The sequence below is a fragment of the Podarcis muralis genome, chromosome 2 (genome assembly GCF_964188315.1).
Source record: "Podarcis muralis chromosome 2, rPodMur119.hap1.1, whole genome shotgun sequence".
Taxonomy (NCBI): domain Eukaryota; kingdom Metazoa; phylum Chordata; class Lepidosauria; order Squamata; family Lacertidae; genus Podarcis; species Podarcis muralis.
Window position 1 is genome coordinate 110,334,012 of NC_135656.1, and position 21,185 is coordinate 110,355,196.

Here is a 21,185-nt window from a genome sequence, read left to right on the forward strand (position 1 = left end):
CTTCCATTCCATGTAAAGAAACTGACCAGGTTGGGGATAAGACAGTATCCTGCCCCAACCTGAGGGCAGCAAACAAGCTTCTTGGGGGCGGCATATACGCCAACATCTTGCTCTGCTTCCCTGGCCTCCAGCACCTTCCTCCTGAATTGACTGACTCACATTGTCAAATGGTAGGGCCGGCCCTGCAACGACATAAGGGGGCCCGGAGGCCTCCTTTCACAGTGATATAAAAGGAGGAATTTCAATCACCAAGGCCCCCGAAGAACAGCTTAATTTCCTTGTCAACACAGACCACAAATGCACGCACACGTGCGCGCGCGCACACACACACACACACGTGCATGCACAGAGGGAGAAAGATTGGAGCTGACATTTGGTAGTGCTGCATTTATTGGCTCTGCCCTCCCGGGCTGAGTCTGCAAACAGCTTCGCAGAGGGCTGTGTTGTCATGCTAGCCTCCGTAATGGATACTGGATCTACGTGCAGTATTCCAGCTATGCGCCACATGCCTAAATATGATAGCGAACATGGGCCGCCAGCATGGCCCATGCAGGGATTGCTTCTTGGAAACGCTCCGTCTTTCAGAGCAAAGGTTACGAAGCAATAAAGCTGTCGCAGAAATATGTCACTGGTCGTCCCGCACCAACGGACAGCAGATTGTGTCTTCTTCTATGCTCTTACTATATAGGTCACACTGATTTCCCTTCCAACAGTGATATAAATATCTTACTTGCAGCGCTAAATAGTAGTTTCCTAACCAGCGTTTCCGTACGAGTGAGGGCAGAAACATTCCCTGCTTGGAAAACTTTGACTACGCAACGTTCTGTCTCATGACAGAACCATAAAACTGTTAATTCTAACCTGGGCATTCAGCAACTGAGTGTCAGGTCTGAAATACATTCGGACTGATCTCAGAATTGCATGGTTTTAGAACTGGTGGAGCTTGACGCTTGTTTCGCTGTTTAAGCCTTTCAGTGGCTGAGATTTGGGTTGTGCTCTGCTGAAGAATTTCACCTGTCCTGGGGACCACAAACCTGCCCATGTTTTCATCTAAAAGGAAAGCTGAGGCGGTCATCTTCATCACAGGCCATTCTTAAAACTGATTAGAGAATGCCTGCACTAAAACAGAGACCCAATTCTCTGAACAGAGACACAATCCTCTGCCTTGTTACCCAGAAGTAAACCCCACTGAGTTCAACGCGAGCGACTCTCAAGAAAGTTATGCTTGAGATTGCAACTGCAAGAACGAAACGAGAAGATTTCTAAAAACAGAACGCGCTAGGATGTTTTCTTGCATCACCTGGTTTTTCAGCCTACGGGCTCTCGTAGCAGCAACGCCACGAGAAAGCATTTATCGAGCGCTCAAATCCCGAAAGGGAAGCTACCCTCTAGGATGCGAGCTTGGTCACTTGGGTTGGTGACTGATTTATCACTGCACACACACGCAGAGGGAGTGGCAGCTAGGAACACGGTAAAAGCGTGGAAAGGTCCTTCGGCAGGGGGTCAGCTCTTAAAGTTTCACGTCCCCCAGCAGGGCTGTGGAATCCGCCTCTGGTCTGTGCTTTCCAGCTGCACAGCCACTTCTTCTCAGCTGAGCAGTCTCCACGGTTCAGGACGCCCTTGCTTAGGAAAGCGCAGTCTCCGTCTCCTTCCACTTCAAAACTGCAAAGGGAGAGGAAACAGACACGTAAACAAGACAGCTGTTTGCCTGCAAAAATTCAGAGGTGCTTTCTCAACTGATAGGCCCAAAGTGACATGCACTATTATATATAGCTCAGTAGGTAGAGCGTGAGACTCTGAATCTCAGGGTTGTGTGTTTGAGACCCACGTTGGGCAAAACAGCCCTGCCTTGCTTTCTTTGCTCTGTGCTGCACTCAAAGCTGTCGCCTGCGGCTTCCCTGGAGACCTGATGGAGAAGTAAGATCTGCTAAGAGCAGGGGTCAGCAACCTTTTTCAGCCGTGGGCTGGTCCACCGTCCCTCAGACCATGTAGGGGGCCGGACTATATTTTTTGGGGGGAAATGAACGAATTCCTATGCCCCACAAATAACTCAGAGATGCATTTTAAATAAAAGCACACATTCTGCTCATGTAAAAACACACTGATTCCTGGACTGTCCTTGGGCTGGATTGAGAAGGTGATTGGGCCGCATCTGGCCCCTGGGCCTTAGGTTGCCTACCCCTGGCTAAGAGTGTTAATGCTGTGAACCCCTCCAGCATGTGCTCAGGCTGTATATATGTGTCGCTAAAATCCATATAAGGTAAAAAGGTAAAGGACCCTTGGATGCTTAAGTCCAGTCAAGGCGACTATGGGGTTGTGACACTCATTTCGCTTTTCAGGCCGAGGGAGCCGGCGTTTGTCCACAGACAGTTTTCCGGGTCATGTGGCCAGCAGGACTAAACCGCTTCTGGTGCAACGGAACACTGTGACGGAAACCAGAGCGCACGGAAACTCTGTTTCCCTTCCTGCCTCAGCGGTACCTATTTATCAACTTGCACTGGCGTGCTTTTGAACTGCTAGGTTGGCAGCAGCTGGGACAGAGCAATGGGAGTGGGGATTCAAACTGCCGACCTTCTGATCAGCAAGCCCAAGAGGCTCAGTGGTTTAGACCACATACCGTTATATCCTAGACTGACATCATAGTTCCCACTGACCTCTGTTCCAAGAAAACAAAACCCTGGGTAAGTGCTGAAACCATTGGTGCCTCTTGCCATTCAGAGATTGGGGTGAGCACAACAAGTTAGATGGCGGGGTATTATTATTATTATTATTATTATTATTAGTTTTACTACTGTTATTAAGCTAAACAACAACTACACAACCCACTATGAATGCCTCCAGCCTGTTACTACTTTGCAGGAAGGATTCAAGCACTCACCAGATATTAGGTTTCTGGAGTTCATGTGCATTGAATGTCAACCTAGCACAGCAAATCCATTACGGGGAAAAACACCCCTCGCTTTCTGTGGTTAGGAAATGTGCTGAAAAGTGTGGGGCAAACAAACGAGGAAAGGGAAGACATGTAAACACCCTGCAAGAAGATCAGGATGAACGCTCTCTGTGGTACAACTGGACCGTAAACAAATCCGAACAGCTGATCAATCAAGACTAGCCATAGTCTAACCACTACGTGAGCTTTGAGGAAGCAAATCAGGATGTATGCTGACTGGACAGGTTTTGTGAAGGAGCCTGTAAATTGTCAAAGTATTTCAACACCAGAACAAACGACACCGAAACAGCACAAGAACGCCACCAAGCGCAATTCCCAATGATGTCTAGCAAACAGCTGTTGAGAACAAGAGTCTTTAGCTGATGGTGCAATGGATATACAGTGGGGACTAAGCTAAGCTCCCCAAGGGTGTCATTTCATAGAATTATAGAACTGTAGAGTCGGAAGGGACCCCAAGGGCCATCTAGACCAACCCGCTGAAATGCAGGAATGTCAGCAGTGGCCCAGTTGTGGGTGCTCAGGCATAAAGAACTCACAGGTTGTTGAAATCCGTCCCATCGGTCCATTTCCAGCTCCCTCCCGATTCTCTGAGGAGGCCAACCCAGTGGTCAAAGGGGCCTTTGTCTTGCATGGCGACTTTCTGGTTCCGAAAGAGAGAGAATGCGGGGTTCAGAATGTTTCAGAGCTGGATTTTGTACATTTAGGATAGCCAAGGGACCTGACTTAAGAATAACTTGTTTGTTTCTCAATGCTGGGCCAGCTACCAAATTTATGCATATTATGTGTTTATATGAAAACCAGAGCAGAGGTGAGAGATAATAGCTAGGTTTCATCTCAGGAGCACTGAGCTCACATATTTGTTTGTTTGTTGGACTGATCAAAATACTTAAATGCCACAATTTCGTACTATCAAAGTGGTATACGAGTGTCTGTGCATGTGTGCATATGTGTGTGTCTACACACACGATAAAAAAAACCACATAAAGATAAAAAATCATAGATTATTGTGCTTGGTGACATAGAGAAGTTTTCAGCCAATGTTGTGTGGGAATGTTCAGGGAGGCAGGAGAGAATATATTGTTTATTAATATCCTTATATTAATATCCTTATATTAATATCCTTATTAATATTGTTTATATAATATACTTAGTAGAGTTTCACATTCCCCTTTTAACGCACAGCGGGTAGCTGGTTGCAGGCTTGTTTAAGTCTTTCAATATCATACAATTCAGTATTGAATTGTATGTTCCTGGTAAGTCCCCTTTATATCCCTCGTAAAAGAATAAACATGTTACAATCTTGTGTGAAGTAGTAAAAGAAGTTTACTCACATCATCATCAGTTCACAGTTGGATCCCTGAAGGCAGATTTAGTTACAAAGTGTAAGTATTTGGAACTATCCCATATGGGGATAATCCCAGTGTTTTCTGTTGGCTGGAAGTCAACAGAGCATCTTTAGCTAAAAAGCTGCTCCAACGATGGAGGAAGTAAAAAAGAGAGTCGAAGAGACAGAGGGTGCTGCGTGCCCTGTCCTTTTGTTCCCTGGACAGGTAAGGTCACGCTCACCTCTAGTCACATGCAAAGGAAGTATGTCCCAGCCCAGGAGGAAACAGGAAGTTCCGACTGGCTGGACCAAACATTCCCTTGCATGTCCACTCTAGGAAAACAAGGAATGTTGCACTTGACTGCTACTTATGTATCACATCCCACTTGTTGAAACATTAAAACTGAAGACACATCTTCCAGTTTGGATATAGCAATGCAGGAACTGCTGTCGTGATGCATTCCAGACACTCCTGGACTTCAACAGTGGGAGCTGTACTCAGACAACACCTGGAGCGAACCACATTGGCTACCGCTGCATATTAACAGGACGCATGCTCTGAAAAGAAGCCCTTATAAAAATATAAAGCATGCAATCTGAGCAGGCCCCTTCTCTTACCAGTTTCTCCAAGTCCGCAACCACAGCCAGGGAGGCACCGAGCGAGGAGCAGTGGCGCTGGCCAGTATCCCAGGACCCTTCCAGTTGCAAGACGTGGTAGCAGCTCCCTTGGTTCACGATCCAGCCAGACGGGCAACAAGGGGCTGGTAGCTCAGCTTTAGCCTCTGACGACGAGAACCAGCATTGTTTTGTTTGTTATAGAAACCCGTCCGCTTCCTGAGGAACTCAGGGGGCATGACAGGAGACACAAAAATTCCCCACCTCCCACAATGCAACTGGTCAGTTGTCATGTAACTCCACCCCTCACGGTACTCGCTCCCACCTGTTGCTATTCTACCTGATCGTTATATAAATGCATTATATGACTGTCCTGAACCGCAGTCCCAAAGGTGGGATCCTGGCAGCAGTAGGGTGCAGGGATACTAAAGAAGGATGTCCACAACACCAGAGTGATCGGCTCTAGTGCTTTATTAAAGAAAGGCGCATAATTACCTCGCACTGGTGCGAGGTGAGGATATATATAGCAAGAGTAATAAAAAAAAGTTATTTTTAGGAAATTTGAATTTAATTCTAAATTATATACCAGAAAGTGGGAGATTACAAGGGGTCAAAAAAAAAAAAAGGATATTAGAAGCAAAAAAACTTGTTCTGATGAACTGGAAGAGCTGCAAAAAGATCCCATTGAGCACATAGGTTGACAATATGGACAGATGAGTTACATACGAACAAATTGCATATTGACGCAAATTAAGAACGGATAAATATGAAGAAATCTGGAAGGAATACTTAAGAGATAAGGCGGAAAGTGATGGGAAGTAGGGAGAGGAGAGGTGGGGAAACATTGTTAAAAAGGTGTCGTTATAGGTATATCAGTACTCAAATCTGAATTGTTAAATTGTGTTATTGTGGTTTTTGTTGTATGTGTTTTTTGTGATTGCTGTTTGTATTGAAAAAAATGATTAAATAAATTTCAAAAAAAGAAAAGAAAGGTGAATAATTACAGCAAATCAGCCTGCTTTATAGACGTGGGCGGGCGCCGCAGCAAGGAGATGGCATGTCCGCGCCCAAGCAAACATTCATACATTCTGTATACACAAAGCAGCACACGTCACTCTGGCCAGAGCTTCCCATCGCTTCACCTGCTGTCAGGCTTCGGGGAAATGGCTTCCTCCCTCCCTTTGGCCGTGGATAAGCAGAACAAAGCGAAAACAGTCTCTTACCAGTTAAAGAGATGTTTAATGTTCACAGAGAAAGAACAAAGACTCCATTCTCGGAGGAAAGGTGCTCCCAATTAAGGTTTCCACCCACTTCCCTCTGAGCCACCTCCATCACTTCCTCGTCTGGCAACCTGATCTCGCAACCATTTGGCCTTCTGCGTAGCTACGTTATCTGCTCTCCTTGACCTTAGACTGAGCGCTATGACACTTTCCAGCAAAAGGGAGTCTGTTAATTCTCTCTCTCCCTGTTCTTCTTCTCCTAGCTCTTCTCTACTCAGTTCTACCCAGCTGTTGTCTTCCAAACCATGTCCCTCTGCAAACCGCTGCTCCAAATCTATACTGCTCCACTGCTCCTGGGCTGCTTCAGGATCCTGGTCAGGAACAGGAAGAGGGGGAGGCTCCCACCATTCCTCATCAAAGTAGTTTTCCTCAGCCTGGTTTCTGACATCTGCCCAGGTGAGGTCATAGGTAGCAAATACCCAAATCTTACAGATAGCTTCCCTTTTCTGGGCTTTTCGGAGCCCAGCACCCCAGTCCCACAGATAAGGGTAACATCAAAGCAAGCCAATTAGCTTATAGCAAAGCAAGCAAATATAATCAACTACCAATCTTTTGACGGTACCCGCTTGATTCCTACTCACTTGTGAAAACGAAGATGGTTGTCACCAAGCCCACAATCTGGATGATGAAGAGTATCAGGAGGATCCATGTTATGGAATTTTGGACCCTGGAGTTTGATGGAGTGTCTGTGAAGAAGGGGAACACACTCTGCTTATTTATTTAGGGGTTTGGGTTTGTTTGTTTGCTTTTGCTGCGTGCCCGAATTTCCGCTCCGTATATGCTCCCTAGGTGATATACGACTAAAGCAACAACGAACACAGATTCTAAACTAGTACAACTTTAAAAATTCAATAAAATCAATATAATACCAAAACCCAGGGAACAGAGTATAAAAAACAGCCATGCCACATAAATCCAATCATAGTAAGCGCTAAAACAATCTCATGAGCCCCATATCCAATCATCATAGCAGCAGAGTCAATAATAAAATATCAGGCTGTTAAATGCCATGATTGATGGTTGAAACTACCACAATATTATATTGCTTAAGAGGCCGGGGAGAATAAAAAAGACTTATCTTGGCGCCAGAAATGCATTAATGTAGGCAGCACAAGGTAAGCATCTCTGGAGAGAGCACTCTACAGAATCAGGGGGCCACCGCTGACAATTAAAATAAAGTGATTTTGATTGCTTGGCAGATTATTCTGGAGGCTGGTGCCATAACCCAGGCCCAGAAGACTATAGAGAGCTTTGCAGAAGGCTTAGTATTGCCTATAGACTGGCAGCAGCTTTTCAGATTTCAGACAAAGGTTTCTCCCTGCCCAGAGATTTTGGGAATCGAAACTTGCATCTGCTGAATGTAAAGCAGAGGCCCAAATTCCCTCTGTGCCAGAGTCCTGATTTCTGCTTCGCCAGGGATAGTTCTCCTTTCTCAGTGGCCAGATCCTGACAAGTTGTGTCAGATGTCTGACAGTAGCTTAGGGTTTCTCCAGTTCGCCACAATTTTGTGGGTGGAATTCAAGCACATACCAGAAATTTAAAGTTAAAGGTCAAGGGACCCCTGACCGTTATGTCCAGTTGTGGCCGACTCTGGGGTTGTGGCGCTCATCTCGCTTTATTGGCCGAGGGAGCCGGCGTACAGCTTCCAGGTCACGTGGCCAGCATGACTAAGCTGCTTCTGGTGAACCAGAGCAGCGCATGGAAACGCCGTTTACCTTCCCGCCGGAGAGGCACCTATTTATCTACTTGCACTTTGACGTGCTTTCAAACTGCTAGGTTGGCAGGAGCAGGGACCAAGCAATGGGAGCTCACCCTGTCGCGGGGATTCGAACCGCCGACCTTCTGATCGGCAAGTCCTAGGCTCTGTGGTTTAACCCACAGCGCCACCCGCATCCCTACCAGAAATTTAGGTTTGTGCAATTAGAGTGGATTACAGTGTGCTGTTGTCCGAGCACAATAAATCACTTTGAAAACATTCAGACTCAAGGTGAGCTGTGAACGGTTGTATCACTCTCTTTATGCTGCGTATATCTTATTACACTGAATTCTCTCGGGGGGGAGAGGAATTATACAAAACAACAACAATGCAGAGTGTTTACTGTTTGGAAAGCAATGGGACAGTGCAATGAAAAGTGTGGAACGAACGAAGATGTGTAAACGTCCCGCAAGCAAATCAGGATTGCTCATTGTTGTATAACCGCCCCACAAGCAAACCAGAACAAATGCTCATAAAGACCAGCCGTAGTCGAACCTCTGCATAGGTTTTGTGCAAGCAAATCAATAGACAGGCCACCTGAAGGAGTTACAGGCCTTTGGATAGCTCCAAGCAGGCAACTTCTGCCAACAAGCTCTGAAGCTCACACTTTCATCCCTCTTGGGCCAAACTCTACCACCCAGGCCCAACCACCTTCCTGAAGGTGTTTCAAAGGTGCAGCTGTCTGACCTGGATGCTCAGTCAGTTCCCACCTTGTGCGTTGCCTGTGCTGGTGAGCAGGAACCAAGGGTTCTTCAGAATAATGTGGCTTAGAAGGGGCTGTCTATGGGGGTCCCATCTCAGCCTGGTCTACCTCAAGGGGTCTTGGTCTGCCTTGGGTCTGAGTCTAGGTCTGGACCTTGCACTGCTGGCCTTTGTGGTGCAGCTGGTTCAAAACAGAACACAGGAGCTACCTTGCACAGAAATGGTCCATCTAGCTTTGTCCACAACAACTGGCAGAGGCCATCCAGAGCTTCAGGTGGACATCTCTCACAGCCCTACCTGAAGACACTGAGGATTGAAGCTGGGGCCTTCTGCAAGCAAATACGGTCTTTCCCCCAACATCCTCCATATCAGAGCCTTAGCGGCTTCTCAGCCAAGTCCTATATCCCTTTATTCAAAATGGCCTACTTAGGTGCCTATGGGATGTTCACAAGCAAGGCTTGGAGGCAGCCTTCTCCTAGGAGGCGCAATGGCTCCCTGCCTTGCCCCACCCTCCGGCCCTAGGAGTCCTCATAAGGGAGCTGTTCCTGGAGGAAGAACTGTGTGGGGAGAGACTCCATCAGGCAAGGCCTCCTTCCACCTGTCTTGCCCCACTCTCTGCTTCTCAATGTGTATTGTATTGTTTTATGTACTGTGGCTTGCCGTTGTTTTATTGATTATAGTTTAGATATTATTGTAACTGTTGAGTGGATTTCTGTTTAACTTTTATATGTTGATCTTATTTTATACTATTCTAATGGTTGTTGAATGTTACTTTTTTGATGGAGGTTGCCTATTTTAAAGTTATGTTTTATTATCACATTTTTGTATTGCATTAGATTGTTATAAGATGCACATTTTTTGTTTCTTCAGCTTGTAAACCGCCTTGAGTATTGTAAGATAGAAAGGCGGTATACAAATTAAAAATGGTGATGATGATGATGATGGCTATGTTCTACCACCAGTGCTGGAGGCAGCACGCCTCTGAATGACGGCAGCTGAGAATCACAAGTGAGGAGAGTGCTCTTGTATTCAGGTCCTGCTTCCCATAGGTATTTGGTTGGCCACTGCGAGAAGAGGATGCTGTACTAAATGGACCAGCGGCCTGACCCAGCAGAGCTCTTCTGGTGTATCGCTTCTCTCCCCAGCGGCATGTTGAGATATGAGGCTCTTACATTCTTAGCAAAGCCTTTTTACCTTCTTCCTTGTTTTCCTCCAAGTTGAAGTCAACCTGCGGCTCGATCAGCATGAGCTTATCTGTGCTGTCCTTCTCATTCCCACCAACGACCTCTCCTTTGAAGGGTAAACACAAACAGACAATTATTTCTGACCCTATCTTCCACAGCTGTTGGAAACATTTTATCCAGATATGTATTCGTACCCAGAAACATTTTATCCTGATACGTATTTTCTTACGTATTCAGGTGTCACTGGTAAGCAGTGAGATCAGGTATGGGGCAACGTTTAAACCTGTGGAGGTGACTGAGCTGTGCTTTGCAACTAATGCTGCTTTTGTATCTGCTCACTCTGTCTGTTTTGGAATAAAAAAATGCTCGCACTGATCCAGCTAGGGACCATATGTGCAAGAAAGGAGGCTTTTTCTGTGCATGGAACCTTAACTGGCTGTGGGACTCCATGCCCAAACAGATGTCACATGCAAGATTTCCTATTCTGATCCAACCAGTGGTGTAGCATTGGAAGCCACGGGGGCGGCTGACCCAGGCACAAAATTATTAGGGGTGTGAAATTTCAACACCCAGTGCTGCCTCAGTAAAGCTGCCTGCTTCCATCGCTGGGCTCTGTTGAAAACAGCTTCTCCATGCGAACCAGGAAGTGACCACTCCAGATATTGGAACAACTCTTATTTTCTTATCTCTGCAGCTGCATTCTCCTGGGTGATGCAGATGCCGCTAGGCAGTTGAATGTGCATGCGTACTCTGTCTGCTTCCCTTCCTCATACCCCTCTACATGGCCCCAAGCACTGGCAACCCATGCTACACCACTAGATCCAACACCCAGGGATAGACAAATATAGTTCACTTTAATAAGGCATGAAATCATAGGGGGATGTATTCAGTATCCTTTCCTCCCTCTCCACCCCCCAATAAGTTGATTAGTGCAATGGCTCCCAGTGTCCCCCCCCCATCGACCACTTGAAAATTGCTGAGGGTCTTAATGGCTCACATCTGCACTGTGCTAGATATTAGATTCACTATTTAATTGCATCAAGATTAAGCTTCTTAATAGTGTAGTGGCGCCCTCCCTGTGGAATGCCCTCCCACCAGATGTCAAAGAGAACAACAACTACCAGACTTTTAGAAGACATCTGAAGGCAGCCCTGTTTAGGGACGCTTTTAATGTTTGCTGTATTACAGTATTTTAATATTTTTTTGGAAGCCACCCAGAGTGGCTGGGGAATAAATAATAAATTATGATGATGATGATCATCATCATCATCTTAATTCTAGCCTCTCATCAGCTTCACTGCTAATCCTCTCTACCCCTTTTAAGTGGCTTCTCCCCTGTTGCTTCTGGTCTGTCCTGCTCACCTTCTGGTTCTAAGAACAATGGAGCTACTGTACCCCACTGTTCTTCACAGACATGCCACAGAACCCCCTGAATTAAACTCAGTGGTTCGTGGGCCATAGTTTGGGAATCCCTGGATTAGTGCAATTTTTCTTTCATTTTTTTTTTGGGGGGGGGGAAGCACCACTATAATTATACTATACTTAGCATTTTACTACATAGGAAAAACTACCACATTCATGCATATTTATGTTCAGGCATAGGCAAACTCGGCCCTCCAGATGTTTTGGGACTACAACTCCCATCATCCCTAGCTAACAGGACCAGTGGTCAGGGATGATGGGAATTGCAGTCTCAAAACATCTGGAGGGCCGAGTTTGCCTATGCCTGTTCTAAATCCAAGGCGTGGTTTCCGTTTATCTTTAAAATGTTCTCTTTCTTGTCTGCCTTCTCTCACTCTAATCAATTCCGGAACCCTGTACATCGCTGCTACCTTCCAGATTTTTGTGAGCTATTCTTTCACTGTTGACTTATTTTTCCCATTTTTGTGCTGCAAGCCTTTGAAGAGCTAGGCATGCAGAGTTGAATCCCCACCTCCACCTCAAAAGGTACCAGTTCTGCAAAGCTGCCCTGGTATATCTCCCTCCCCTTGACAGGGTGCAGGACATGGAACCATAAAACGGCGTGAGGATAAATCTGTGGTTTTACTTCCAGACATTTATCTAATAATTCCCATAACGTTTGCTTCAGAATATCACATGCACTTATCGTCACAAAAGGCTAATTTCTTTACCGTTTCCTTTGCTGCAAGTTGCTGCGTTTGAGTATCCTATAATGCCAGAATTGGAAGGCTCCAATCTTGGAAGACTGTCCTCCCATCTGGGAATCACAGTGTGTGATGAATGATCCCAGGATTTTCTGCAGACTGAACAGAGTGGGGCTTGATCCTCAACACAGAAAAGATTTAATATTTCCTTGTGTATCTCACAGATACTCTGAGCCGACTGTTTTGTTTCATCCACTGTGGTCAGCCGGGCGGCCTCTTCCGTTTTCCCAAGAGGTTCGTAAGAGCCTGCCTTATTTCTCAGAAAGGTTTCTCTGCACCCGGGGCAGGTGACTTTCTCCTTTAGTTCATCCACCCAGGATCGGTTGGAGCACGACGGGCAAAAGCTGTGCCCGCAGGGTTGCATGGCTGGGCCTTGGCAAGGCTTCAAGCAGATCAAACAAACCCTTTCCCCACTGGGACATATCAGAGAGTGCGCATCCATCACGCTGGCTAGAAAGAGGAGAAGAAGAAAATGCTTACATGTCTGGTAGGGAGCATAATTGTAAACTGGTTGTGTTACAGCATGAGTAGCCAAGATGTTTTTGGACTACAGCTTGCATTAAGGTAAAAGGTAAAGGGCCCCTGGACAGCTAAGTCCAGTCAAAGGCGACTATGGGGTTGCGACACTCATCTTGCTTTCAGGCCGAGGGAGCCGGCATTTGACCACAGACAGCTTTCCAGGTCATGTGGCCAGCAGGACTAAACTGCTTCTGGCGCAATGGAACACCACGACGGAAACCAGAGTGCATGGAAATGCCGTTTACCTTCCCCGCCAGAGTGGTACCTATTTATCTATTTGCACTGGTGTGCTTTCGAACTGCTAGGTTGGCAGGAGCTGGGACAGAGCAACGGGAGCTCACTCCACAATGGGGATCCGAACCACCGACTTTCCAATCGGCAAGCCCAAGAGGCTCAGTGGTTTAGACCACAGCGCCACCCGTGTCCAGCTTGCATTAGACGCAGCCAGAATGACCAATGGACAAGGAATCTGGAAGGCACCACTCTGGCTGCTCCTGCGTCAAGAGCCTTTTCAGTTGAGGGTGAGCAGTAGGAACAGAAACTGGTCAGTTCAAGCTCTGGTGGAAGAGGAGTTCAGGGGAAAGAACCTGCAAGTTTTCAGGTGTGGGAACCACAGCTGTGGGGTAGATCACTTGCTTTGCAAATTCCATCTTCGCCTTACGTTAAAAGGGATCTGAGAGCAAGTGAAGTGAAAGATTTCTGCTGGAGACCCACAACACTAGGCTAGATGGACAAATCTCTGGCCTGGTATACGGCACGTTGTGTTCTTAAGTCCCGACCCATAAACACCCCAAAGCGTCCCCTCCACAGATACTCACACAGAGAGCAGAAATGGCCCTGTTAGACTATACTAGTCCAACCCGCCGCAATGCAGGAATCTCAGCTAAAGTATCCCTGACAGAGGGCCATCCAACCTCTGCTTAAAAACCTCCAAGCAAGGAGAACCCACAACCTCCTAAGGGAGACCGCTCCACTGTTACTTTTAGCTGTCCTCCACACACCAAGCCTTTAGAAATTCTTGGTGACGTACCTGGAATGTCACCGTCTCGAGTTCCTCTCAAACCAGTTTAAGGGGGAAAGTTGAGCTCCTGGCTGAATCCTAGTTTTCCACCCTAACCTCAGGCCTTCTCTTGGCTCTTTCTCAGGGCAAGGAGGTTTGGTCAGTTCTGACAGCTCCCAAGGAAACCGGCAACTAACTGAAAGGGGAGCTCAGCTCTGCACTGGTCCTGGGAGGGAGCTTGGGGTGTAAGATGGGTCATTCTGCCTAGCTGAGCAGGCTAAATCGGGCCCAGCTTGGTTTTGCCAAGGCCAGCAGACATTAAATAACAGAGGGATGTCAACACGAAGGAGGCCGAGGGGATTTTTGGAGCGACAGGCGCAAGTGCGACCCACAGTGACCCATGTGGAAGGAGGGAACATTTTAAGGGAACCATTTCAAATCCTGGGCAGTAAACAGGTCAGGTCCGCCAGCTCCAAAGGTTCTGAAATTACAAACCTGAATCCCCTGAGTCAGTACGCAACAGGGCTCCTCAAAATAACAGTAGTATGAAAACCGGAATGCATTTTTATTCACCGCCGTTCTGGTTCCTGGGTCAAAAGAGGACTTGGGTCTTTTGGCAGGTATGTGTGTTCCAGTTCCCTTCTGGGCAGTTGGTGCCTCCAGACTGTGACAGATATTTGGCATTCGAGCGCTTATGGCTTGCGTTTCATGAAGCTGCAAGCGTAATTCCCTCTGCCGAAGAAGAGGGAATGCTGAATTGCAGAATATTCTCCCTTGCAGAAGAGAGCTTAAGTTTCTTGCAGAATTTGGCTGATTTGCAGAACTATCCAAAGTTGTTTGCTGGTATTTGACACACACACTCTGGATTTCTAAGGTCCTCAAAATCATTTTGCTGCTGCTGGTATTCACTCACTGACCTGGCTCGTATGTCACGGTAAACTAAACTGTAGCTTATTGGCACTACACAAACATAACAGGCCTGTAGCTTGTACTTCCCTGGTCTATTTTACTCCTGCACTGTGCTGAGCTTGGCTTAATGTGTTGTCCAAAGATGGGATCATGATTAATCTCTCTTCACCAGCCACAAGCTGTAGCCAGTTTTATTCATGGCCACTGTTGCAACAGTTATGAACTAATAAAGGCAAGACTTACAAAGGTTTCATACATTAAGACTTGGGGGCTTCAGAGGAAGAATCTAACCACTGCAGTTAAAGGTTATGTGTTTATTTAAAGATGTTTTTGCCCTGCTCACTGGCCAAAGAGGTTCCAACAGCAGCTAGCATAAGAGGGCCAGTCGAAAAGTTGCGGCACAAAAGGAAAAATAAGTAGGGAGGGAAGAGGAAAGTAAGCAAGCTCTGGCACCGGTTCTTACAAGTAATCACATTTTTAATAATGATGGGATGGAGAATTCGGCAAGAGGAGGAACTAAATGGAGCCACTCTCTCAGAACAGCCGAGAGAGAGGCCTAGCTTTGGCCCGATGGAAAGACTGCTGTCAAGTTGGGTTTCCCAAACTTGGGTCTCCAGATGTTGTTAGACTACAACTCCCATCATCCCTAGCTGGTGTGAACAGCGGTCGGGGTGATGGGCATTGTAGTTCAACAATATCCGAGGACTCAAGATAGAGAAAGACTGGGTTAGTCAGCACTGGGTTAGTGTGGAAGGTTCTAGAAAAGACCACTGCCAATATGGTTGGCTTATCTCACGCAACACAGGCTCGCAGATCATAGCTTGATTATTATCTACACTTATTTTTAAATATGAGCTCTCATTATTTCCAACAGCTTCTGTTTACCACAAAAATTACTGAGGCAATATGGGATGCAACCTCTTTTTTATTTTTTTCTCATGCCCTGGCTCATGTACTCCTAGGAAAGAAGGTAAGCAGGCAAATTATTTTTCTGGCATGGTGATAAATTACAACAGAGTCCCTGTAAGCATGCCTTATTTCTCAATGGGCAAAATGAGGCTTTAGCTTTTGTTGTTGTTGTTGTTAAAAAAGGGGGAGGGATATTAATTTCCATTTTTAACAAATATTTTAAAAACTGAAGTTTTGCACAAGATTTTTTATATTTGCCAAAGAGTGAAGAGGTCTTGTGAAAGACATCTCTCTCTCTCTCTCTCTCTCTCTCTCTCTCTCCCTCCCTCCCTCTCTTTAAAAATCCTGATGTATGTATTGTTATTCTCTGAGAAGTAATTGAGGATTACTTCTGAGAAGTCATTGAGGATTATTGTTATTCTCTGAGAAGATTGAGGATTTTTTTTTAAAAAACTATCAATCGTTATAGAAATGAAATAATTAAAATACCCCCCCCCACACACACACATTATCCACCCTGCCTGCCTGCCTTCTTCTTCTTTGGCGATCCCTCGTACCTGAGTAAGATTGTCTTCCATAAACACAGTTTTAACAGTGAGTCCATAAGTGACTGTGGAGGCCAATTCTGGATCCACACATCCTTCCACAGTGGGGACACTGGTTTCCGGGTGGGAGTTGATCACGGTGTGGATTTGCCAAGCGTGCCTTCCTCTTAGCATGTTTCTCCCTTGTGTCCTGAGTTTGAGTGTCTTCAAAGCCCACGGCACCTTTGGTAAAGGCTGTTCTCCAACTGGAGCGTTCGCAGGCCAGTGTTTCCCAGGTGTCTGTGTTTATACTACATTTTTAAAGATTTGCCTGGAGACAGTCTTTAAACCTCTTTTGTTGACCACCAGCATTACGCTTTCCATTTTTAATTTCGGAATAGAGTAGTTGCTTTGGAAAACGATAATCAGGCATCTGCACATGACGACCAGCCCAACGAAGTTGATGTTGAAGAATCATTGCTTCGACACTGGTGATCTTTGCTTCTTCTAGCCTGCTCCTCGCCCCCAGTCTGGGCACAATTTCTTTTCTTCTTCTTCTTCTTCTTCTTCTTCTTCTTCTTCTTCTTCTTCTTCTTCTTCTCCTCCTCCTCCTCCTCCTCCTCCTCCTCCTCCTCCCATGTTTTCAAAAGAGGGCACCCTTCACCCACGCCAAGAGGGTGATGGCAAGAGTTGGGTGTGCCCTGCTTTTTAGGTGCGCTCAGTCCCAGCCGGGTCTGAGCAACAGAAGGGTGCAAACTGGCAGCATGCTCCCTTTTTCAGAGGGAGGGGAAGGCCTCTGTGCAGGGAAGAAACCGAACACAAACAGCTTGCCATTGCTTCCTAACTCTTAGCCCAGGAATCCGCCTTCTTGGTCAAGATCCCTGGGCAGGAAGAATTGGCACAGAGCACAACTTGCTCGTCCACGCTTCCGCCTGTCGCATGCCTAGGAATCATGGGTCTGTCGCAAGAAAATAGGAGTTCGTCATAGATGACCACTACTAAGCAGGGGCAATTAGAATAAGATCTGTTACAGTATTTGATTATTGATGTAAACCCCCAAAATGTATTTTCTATACAGTGGTACCTTGGGTTAAGTACTTAATTCGTTCCAGAGGTCCGTACTTAACCTGAAACTGTTCTTAACCTGAAGCACCACTTTAGCTAATGGGGCCTCCTGCTGCCGCCGGAGCACGATTTCTGTTCTCATCCTGAAGCAAAGTTCTTAACCCGAGGTAATATTTCTGGGTTAGCGGAGTCTGTAACCTGAAGCGTATGTAACCCAAGGTACCATTGTAATTAAGTTTTTACCTCTATCTTCAGTATCTTTCATTTCATTGCTATGGCTAGTGGCTGATGGAAATAAAGATTCTTCTTATTCTGATTCTACTAAGCTCCTTTTTTGCACGTAAAAATAATAAAAGGACTTTCAGAAATGGGCAACTCAGCGTTTCAACCTGCGCAACAGCGCCCCCTGCAGGAGTCAGCAGAAGGCCAGGCAGCATCTGCCAAACAGGAAACATTTCGTTTTAGGGCTCCCGCTTCGTATTTGCAAGTGAAAAAACACAAAGTTGAACTTCAAGTAAAACCAGAAAGCAATGCCTGACCCTGCGGTCACATAGATGAGAGATCCTCGGTAAACAGGGTCTCTCCCCCATGAGCTGTCGGTGATCGGGCTCTGTGTCTCAATGCCCAAGGAAAAGGGTTTGTTTTGTTTTTAAACGTAGCAATAGAGGAGAATTGTGCAAGCACAAGACCCATGGGGCAGCGTGGGAGAGGAGACAAATCCGAGTAGCCGTGCGTAATAAAGGCGCCCAAATATGAATGGCGGAGTCAGTAATTCACAAAGCATCATGATTGACAGGTTGGAAAATAAGTTGAAAAACGTGTATCTCACGCATGTGCCAGTTCCACTGGGCAACAGCTAAAATGTGTATGTACCAAAGGATGGGTGTGTCAGGGGAATCCAGTTTAAAGGATGAAGATCATCAGGGAGAAATTTCTGACTGTAAGAGCTGTTTGACAGTACCCGTCCCACGGTTGTGGGTTCTCCTTTCTTGCAGGTTTTAAAGCAGAGCTTGCATGGCCATCTGTCACGGATGCTTTAGTTGATATTCCTGCATTGCGCGGGGTTGGACTAGATGACCCTTGGGGTCCCTTCCAACTCTAAGATTCCAAGTACGCGCTGGCATTTTGATGGTGATGTCATGTGGATGGTGCAAAAGGGTTTCAACCATGAGCAGCACTGACTCTGCAGTAAACTTGTGTTTGGAAGCACCCAGGAACTTGCACCCTTGAAAGTTATTTTTCCCAGCCTAAATATAGGGATAGTCCAAATGGCCTCAAAGGAATGTGGACTCAAAAAGTATTTATACACAGTGGTACCTCAGGTTAAGTACTTAATCGTTTCTGGAAGTCCGTTCTTAACCTGAAGCGGACTTTCCCATTGAAAGTACAGTGGTACCTCAGGTTAAGAACTTAATTCGTTCTGGAGGTCCATTCTTAACCTGAAACTGTTCTTAACCTAAGGTACCACTTTAGCTAATGGGGCCTCCCGCTGCCGTTGCACGATTTCTGTTCTGATCCTGAAGCAAAGTTCTAAACCTGAGGTACTATTTCTGGGTTAGCGGAGTCTGTAACCTGAAGCGTCTGTAACCCGAGGTACCACTGTAATGGACAGTGGATTGATGTCGGGGCTTGGCTCCCGGCATTCGCAGAGTCCTCCGAGAGTGCCATAGGCCCTGCAGATGTCCTGGCATGGCTCCAGGCAGCGGCGAGGCCTCCGAGAGCTCGGAAAACTTACTTCCGGGTTACAATCGTTTGTAAGCCAAAAAAATGTAACTTGAAGCGTTCGTAACCCGAGGTACCTTTACAGCCTTTATCATGGGGAAAGTTATTGAAAGAAGATTTAAAATTTACAGCTTGCTATACGTTGAAAGAAAATTATATGAAAATGATGTACCGCTGGTATCTGTTATACCTAGTAAATCAGCAAGAATGTATAGAAGTGGTTCAAATATGTGTTGGAAATGTAAAAAGAAAGAAGGTACCTTTTATCATATGTGGTGGACATGTGGAGTGGTAAAAGCGTTCTGGGAAATGATATATAATGAATTGAAAAAAATGTTTAAGATGACTTTTGTTTAAAAACCAGCAGCTTTTTTTATTAGGAATTATAGGTACGGAATTACCAAAAGAGAAGAAAAGACTGTTTATGCACGCGACGACAGCAGCAAGGATGCTTTTAGCCCAGAGATGGAAAGTAGACAAAAGTCCTGACCAGAGAAGAATGGCAGACCAAGTTGATGAACTATGCCGAAATGGCAAAAATGACGGGGAAGATCAGAAATCAGGAAGACCAAATTTTTATTAGGACTGAAATAATTTTATAACATATCTTAGAGACCAATGTAAACAGGAATACAGTGGATGCTCAGGTTGTGAACGTGATCCGTGCGGGATGCACGTTTGCAACCCGCAGCGTTCACAACCCACGTCTGCGCATGCACAGGTTGCAATTTGGTGCTTCTGCGCATGCGCAAAGCGCAATTTAGCACTTCTGCACATGCGCGACCACAAAAACCTGGATGTAGCCCGTTCTGGTACTGCCTGGTGTTGGTGGTCCGTAACCCAAAAAAACCGCAACCTGAAGCGGCTGTAACCCGAGGTACAATAACACTTGTAAAGTTTTTTCGTCTTGCGAAGCAACCCTCTTAGCGGCTTAGTGGATTAGCGCTATTAGCGGTTTAGCGGCTTAGCAGCTATTAAAGGCTTAGCGGCTAAAAGGCTATTAGTGGCTTAGCGGCTATTAAAGGCTTAGCGGCTTAGGGGCTAAAAGGCTATTAGCGGCTTAGAAAAAGGGGGGGAGCGGAAAAAATTGCAAGACTCGCAAGACGAAAACCCATAGGGAACATCGTCTTGCGAGGCATTTGTCTTGCGGGGCACCACTGTAACATGAACTTTGGACACTATGGATATATAATACATATAGTACAGTAAGAGATGCAGGAATAAAATTTAGAAATGGAACTGAGGAAGGGAGGGAGGTCCGAAGTTTTTGTTTCCCCCCCTCTTTTTCCTTTGGAATTGTTATGTTTGTTGGGTATAATCATTATGTAAAACTAAATTTAAAAATTTGCAAAACAAGAAACAAACAAAAAGCATTCACACACACTGCACTGCACACATGAGTAATGTGTTTTCCATCAATGCTAAGAAGGATCAGACAACAGAAGATGGGCAGAGACCCTGGGGACCTGTTGCCAGTCTGTGTTGGAAATTCTGGGCTAGATCATAGAATTGCAGAGTTGGAAGGAACCCTGAGGATCATCTAGTCCAACCCCTCTGCAGTGCAGGAATTTGCAGCTGTCCCATACGGGATCGAACCTGCAACCTTGGCATTAGCAGCACTAGGTAAAGGTAAAGGGACCCCTGACCATTAGGTCCAGTCGTGACCGACTCTGGGGTTGCGGCGCTCATCTCGCTTTATTGGCCGAGGGAGCCGGCGTACAGCTTCCGGGTCATGGGGCCAGCATGACTAAGCCGCTTCTGGTGAACCAGAGCAGTGCACGGAAATGCCGTTTACCTTCCTGCCAGAGCGGTACCTATTTATCTACTTGCACTTTGACGTGCTTTTGAACTGCTAGGTTGGCAAGAGCAGGGACTGAGCAACAGGAGCTCACCCCATCACGGGGATTCGAACCGCCGACCTTCTGATCGGCAAGTCCTAGGCTCTGTGGTTTAACCCACAGCGCCACCCTTATCAGCACTACGCTTCCTATATTCCTAAAGGTACCAGTCTAAGCAAAACATAAACAAATATAAGGTTGTCTCACCAGGCTCTCACTGTCAAAACGGATGGGATAATCAGACCTAAGAGAGAGGAGGCAGATGTTCAGTGGCAGGAGGTCTGAGTTGCCTCGTCTGGGGAGGTATTTGAAAAGCCTTCCTTCGTAGTGTTTGGGTCCTTACCATGGGGCATAGACCCTTTCAGTCCAAGATAACAGAAATATGGATGGGTCATGTGATGTTTATCACTTCGGATGCCGAGTGGAACTAGACCAAACCGAAGCAATCTAGTTCCAGCGTCCCAGAAGTTCACTTGGTGGGGTTGTGTGTGCATGGGAAGCTGGGTGATTTTGCTCCACCCAAGGGTGGACGGCGTGACCTCACCAGCGGTGTGCTTATCTGTTCCCAACAGCTGAGAAATTAAGTTCTGGCTTCATACCCTGTATGCAAACATCTACCCTGATCTAGCCTCATTTACTTATACCGCTTTAATTCTAAAACAATTTAAGGTATGTAAATCCTTTGGACTAAACATCAGGGAGCAGAGCATTCTGACAGTAAGA

General features: G+C 46.2%; 1 protein-coding gene across 4 annotated transcripts; it reads right to left on the minus strand.

The window, feature by feature from the left end:
- Positions 1-372: 372 nt before the first annotated feature.
- LOC144327051 (uncharacterized) lies at positions 373-20,803 on the minus strand. 4 transcript variants are annotated; one of them, XM_077925238.1, is made up of 7 exons: positions 20,670-20,803; positions 11,944-12,426; positions 9,822-9,917; positions 6,751-6,855; positions 4,893-5,056; positions 3,487-3,590; positions 373-1,662 (listed from the first exon to the last, which is right to left on the minus strand). In XM_077925238.1, exons 2-7 carry the CDS (start codon positions 12,416-12,418, stop codon positions 1,461-1,463), a joined length of 1,146 nt encoding a protein of 381 aa, XP_077781364.1. In that variant the 5' UTR covers positions 12,419-12,426; positions 20,670-20,803; the 3' UTR covers positions 373-1,460. The 4 variants fall into 4 exon arrangements, with proteins under 4 accessions (XP_077781364.1, XP_077781365.1, XP_077781363.1 ...); XM_077925239.1 differs by lacking the exon at positions 20,670-20,803 and adding an exon at positions 13,991-15,306; XM_077925237.1 differs by lacking the exon at positions 20,670-20,803 and adding an exon at positions 13,526-13,815.
- Positions 20,804-21,185: the final 382 nt, after the last annotated feature.